General features: G+C 38.1%; 2 protein-coding genes across 2 annotated transcripts; both read right to left on the bottom strand.

Annotated features, from left to right (window-relative positions):
• Positions 1–643: 643 nt before the first annotated feature.
• Positions 644–2,812, bottom strand: LOC122093428. Its single transcript, XM_042663774.1, has 4 exons — positions 2,269–2,812; positions 1,997–2,115; positions 1,429–1,908; positions 644–1,327 (listed from the first exon to the last, which is right to left on the bottom strand). The coding sequence occupies exons 1-4, from the start codon at positions 2,785–2,787 to the stop codon at positions 958–960; spliced, it is 1,488 nt and encodes a 495-aa protein (XP_042519708.1). The 5' UTR covers positions 2,788–2,812; the 3' UTR covers positions 644–957.
• A 1,057-nt stretch (positions 2,813–3,869) lies between these two features.
• Positions 3,870–5,279, bottom strand: LOC122093871. The gene is made up of 3 exons (XM_042664418.1): positions 5,143–5,279; positions 5,045–5,086; positions 3,870–4,803 (listed from the first exon to the last, which is right to left on the bottom strand). The coding sequence occupies exons 1-3, from the start codon at positions 5,277–5,279 to the stop codon at positions 3,870–3,872; spliced, it is 1,113 nt and encodes a 370-aa protein (XP_042520352.1).
• Positions 5,280–5,504: the final 225 nt, after the last annotated feature.

Raw genomic sequence — 5,504 nt, forward strand, 5'->3', positions numbered from 1 at the left:
CTCTCATTCATTCCCCCCCCCTCTCCCCCCCCCCCCCCCCCCCCCGGCGGCCCAAAATAAAAGGCATCGCTCAAAATTAGTGTATTAAAAAAAAATTTAATAATTTTTTTTACATCATACTACCATAACTAATATGATGTTGAGTTGTACTCTTTATTATTTCTATATAAATGCTTTATCATCCATGTGATTGGATTTTCTCATATTGTCAATATTTTCTTTCACAATGGGTTGGCATAAGTATTTTAGCAAGGGAAGATGGAGATGGATGCTCTGTATTGTGGGTGAAGCAGTAGTGGAAACTGGGATTATGATTTGTCTCTTGATAGAAAAATGCTGTATCATTTAATTTTTTTACAAAAATATAAATCACTCGATTGAAAATACAATTCTTAAAAGAAGCAAAGTTTTTATTACAGATGTTACATTCAGAATCTTTAAAAAGACAAATAATTTGGATTGAGCGTAAGAGTATGAATGTCTTTGAATGATTAATTTGTCCATATAGATAGAATTGATAATCTGAATTCACATTTCATTGTAAAAGGTTTCTGCCTACTGTTTGACTTGATTATTAACATGGAGATTGGTGAATAATCAATTACTGTAACTGATTGTTTATCCGACATTAGACTTGAGGGCATGCAAGGAAATAGACTAGCATTTTTTTATTCATTATTAACTGAAAAGGAATCAGCAGAGTCCATATTCACTGTTACAAATGAGAAACAACCTATGGTGCTTGGTCTCTCTCTGAAATATAATATCCGAATCAAGATCTGAACTTATTATCAAGATTATTTGAATATCTACATTTTGGGTAAAAGATTGTGGTGATGGTGTGCTCAGAATTCTGAGTGTATCCTTATAAGCTTATTTTAGGACATTACTATGATTGTTCATTGCCCTTTGGGGCTTTTTTTTTTCTATATCTAGAAATAGAAAGTTGCTTTGGATTCAGTACTTTGGCCTAATTGTGACACCTTTGATTATGAGCCCGCTCTTCCAGTTCCCCTTTTCTATTTCAAAGAGTGAGAATTGAATGTCTCTTGATTTTCCTGGGTATGCCTGGAATTCCCCTACTTTAAGCTTCATCCATTCTCCTCTAGGTTTCGATAGCAGGTACTCTTCATGTTCCTGTGTTTTTCCATCTGGAAGTGCTAGTCGAAGGTGCACTGGCACTTCCCATCCAGTCGCACTATCTTTCAACATCACTATGAAAGCAACCTCATACATGATTCCTGATGGAAGGTTTGATGTATCAAACTTTCCAAGCACATCAAGCCAACAGACCTTTAGAAGTTCTGCTACCTCGACATAAACATCACTGTGAATCAAAAGCAAGATCAGGAATGAATACAGGTTAGCCTATTGATGGGGAAAAACTTTCAAGGGATTTTGAAGAGGGATTTGGGTAAATCTTCTTACTTTGTTTCTTTCAAACAAGACCAGCACCAGTGACAATTGTTTTCACCCCAAGTGATTGAAAGATCCCTTGCAATCAATCTAAAGCAATTCTTGTTTAATTTCTCTTCAATGTTGTTTCTTGGCCTGATTATGACACCTTTGATGACAAGCCCTTTCTTCCACTGCCCACCTTCCAATTCAAAGAGGGAGAACTGTATGTCACCGGCCTTTTCCGGTGACGCGCGAAATTTCCCCACTAGAATCTCGAACCATTGTCCTCTTGGCTTGGAAACAAGACAGACTTTGCGTTCCTGCTTTTCCCCATCAGGGAGTGTGAATAGTAGGTTTACAGGAGCTTCCCACCCACATATAGGCTCTCTTAACATCACTACAAATGCAATCTCATACATCACTCCAGGTGTGAAGTTTGTAATGTCAAAATTTCCATGTACTTCAAGCCTGCAGACCTTCAAGAGTTCAGCAACATCCACAAGCACATCACTGCAAGCAGAAATTGAGATTAGATTTTAAGTGAACATTTTGCCTAATCAGGTAAAACTAGAAAGTAAGATTAGATTTCAGTTCTTACTTTGTTTCTTGCCGATAAGGCCAGTGCCAGTAGCGCTTATCGTCGCTCCAAGTGATCGAAAGAGCTCTTGCGAACAACATGAAGCAATTATAACCTGACTTTGCTTCAACCCAGTATTTCTATATTCCCGGAGGAAGGGGAGGGGATGAAGAAAATGAATTTTGATTAGTATTAACACAGTATTATTACACTAACATGTGATAAGCCTAGAGCATGTGTAAAATGTTCATATGATGCAAACCTAGTATGTCCTAGGTTAGATTTGAACTTGCCTTTCTCTTTTGGTTTAAAAACACTCCAGAGTGGAGAATGTCATACAGCTTCTCCAGGGAGGTCTCATCAACCAGGGAGTCTGCATCTCTGATGATGGCATCATAGTTGTGAGGAACTTTCTGTTCTGGGGCTCTCTCTATTACTTCATAGTCCCAAGGATGACCAAGTAATGCACTTGGATCATCGAGAAGCTGAAGAACTTCTTTTTCTGTCTCTGCAACTTTTGTCACATTTACATAGTCATGGGTTAACTTCAGTTCTGGTGCTGCCTCCACACAAATTTCATAGACACGACGGCCATGACCAAGCTGCTTCCATGGCTCTTCAAGGGCCTTGAGTTCCTCTCTTTCTAACTTCACAACCTTTGTGACAACATCACTGTTATCAGGGATCTTTGGTTCTGGCCCCTCCACAGCAATTTCATGGTCATCATCATGACCATGCGAAAACAGCATACTGGGCTCTTCATTGTACTGAAGAGCCTCATTCCCTGACCATCCAGAACCCATTCTTCCCATCTATTTTCCTGTCCTAGTAGCTTTGTCATTTATAACATGGAAGGTTTGGGCTTTCATTATGAAACATGAAACTGTTGTAACACCAAGAGTGCAAGTTAGTATATGATTCTCCTTATTGAAATATCAAAAGTTTTTACTATTATTTCTCATAAAGGTTCCAACCTTTTGATGAAGCTTAAGAAATATTGCTTCCTCTTCTCACTCCTTTTTGTTCATGGAGTTGTACTCAGGGTGGAATGGTAATTGATCTCAGAAATTGGCCATGTTTGGATGCCAATAAAAGAAGCAAAAAAAATTTAAAAAAAATTGAATTTCATGATAGAGATAGACACAAAAATCAATCATTGTGTCAGCATGATTTTTGTCTTATTATGTTTTTTTTATTTTATTTTATTTTCTTGACATCCAAACATAGCTCTTAAGTTGTGAATTGGAGAAAATAATTTTTTTAGTTGAACTTACTGGGCTCAGAAGGCAACTAAAAATTCATGAACTGTGAATAGAGCAATTCAGAGTCTGATTGCTTGAAGTAAGACTCAACTTGATTCTCAGGAAAGAATCTGAACCCAGTTCACATACCTAAGGGTGTTTGGGATTTCACCTTCTCAGGGTAAAGATAGAAGCCCACAGAGCCTTCCTTTTCTTCCAAAGGCCAAGGGAATCTTAATCTCTTCTTGTCCATTTGCCTTTTACTTCTAACACCATCAGTAGAAAGTAGAAATGCAGTTCTTTATCTTAGTCAGCAAGCTAGATACAGTAGGGCACCTCCTCTCTAATGATCTTACCCTCCTTTAATCACCTTTCTTTCTTATATTGTGGAAGTATACATAAAATAAATTCATGTCTAACCATGGGTTAATGCATATATGCAATTGCCCTCCATTATATTACACTTTGGCCCAAATTCTTTCTTGTGATAGATTTGATTCTTTGTTTAGGAAGACAAGCCAAGCCAGCATAGGCAGAACAGAAAGGAACCTAACAAGATAAGCATCAAGACAGGATTCAATCCCCGTCTTTTCATTTCATGCTATAGTCATTCTCCCCTTTATTTAGATACATAAATACTTGAAACTATTAACTTAGTTCTTTGGCCAAATAACAACACTCTTGATGACAAGCCCTTTCTTCCAATGCCTGGTTGTTTGAGTTTCAGTGAGGGAGAATTGCATTATTCCAGCATTTCCTAGGTATTTCTTGAACTCCCCTAGTTTAAGCTCCACCCATTGTCCTTTAGGCTTGTACTCAAGAAATTCTTTCCGTTCCTGCATTTTTCCATCAGGGAGAACAAGTCGGAGAGTCACCAGAACTTCCCACCCATATGAACGATCTTTCAGCATTACAACAAATGCCACCTCGTACACAATTTCTGGTGGGAGCTTTGATATGTTGAAATTTCCTTTCACTTCAAGCCAGCACACATTTAAAAGTTCAGTTAACTCCACAAAAATGTCACATTGAACAAAGATGAAAATTATAAGTAGAACAAAAAGTTCATCCCTAGTCAGAAAGAATGAGTAAGCATCAAGTTGTTTACCTTGTTCATTCAAACAGTACCAGCACCAGTATCGCTGGTCGTCACCCCAAGTGATTGAAAGATCCTTTTTGATAAGTGTACAGTGATTATAGCACAGTTCATTATTGCAGCCACTCTTTGCTCGAATAATAACACCCTTGATGACAAGGCCACTCTTCCAGTGCGCGTCCTTGTATCCAAAGAGATTGAATTGCAAGTCTCCATCCATATCTTGACATGTCCAGAACTCACCTACCAGAAGTTCCATCCACTGTCCTTTAGGCTTGGAAATCAAAAGTTTTTTATGTTCCTGCTTGGTTCCATCAGGGAGAATGAGTTTGAAGTTTATTGGAACATCCCTTCCATTGGAGGCTTCTTTCAACTTCACCACGAATGCAACTTCATACATGACTCGCGGCAAGAGATTTGATATGTCAAATTTTCCATGAATCTCAAGCTGGCAGACTCTTATGAGTTCAGCTTCGTCAATGAGCACATTACTGTTGATGAAAAATTAAGAATAGAACAGAATAGAATAGAACAGAATGTTTAGCCTGATTGTAGTTAAAATGATCAGAAGAATGCTGGAGATGATGGTCTAAAATATATATATATATATATATATTATATGGAGGGGGGGGGGGGACTATTGTTACTTTGTTTCTTTGTTTCTTGAAAAGAATCCCATTTCCAGTAGTGATGGTCATCACCCGAAGTGATTGAAAGATCTCTTGGAAATACCATGAAACAGTTATAGCCTGTTTTTGGATCAATCCAATATTTCTGCATAAAGCAAAAGAATTTTGATCAATGCAGCACTACGTGTTTGTAACACAAACATTTTGATACCATATATGGCTTCATGCCATATTGTGAGAAGATCTCTTCTAAATTGATTGTACTTCCTGAAGTTGATTAAGTTTCCTAGTGCTTTAATAAAATAGTCTCCAAGGATATAATTTGATTTAGTGGTCATTACTTGGAGAATTTGTAAACGGTTCAGGCTATCAGGGCATATACCAGGGTTTGAGTCTTGAAAGCAGCAGCGTTTTTTACATAAAAAAATGCCGAAGATTAGGGCTGTCTCCATACTCACCCCTCCCAGGAGCTCGCATAGGCGGGACCAATGATGGCCGTGGTTTGGGGATTTGGGATTTGGGATTTGGGATTTGGGATTTGGGATTTGGGACCAATGACTTTT

The sequence above is a fragment of the Macadamia integrifolia genome, chromosome 11 (assembly GCF_013358625.1).
Source record: "Macadamia integrifolia cultivar HAES 741 chromosome 11, SCU_Mint_v3, whole genome shotgun sequence".
Lineage (NCBI taxonomy): Eukaryota > Viridiplantae > Streptophyta > Magnoliopsida > Proteales > Proteaceae > Macadamia > Macadamia integrifolia.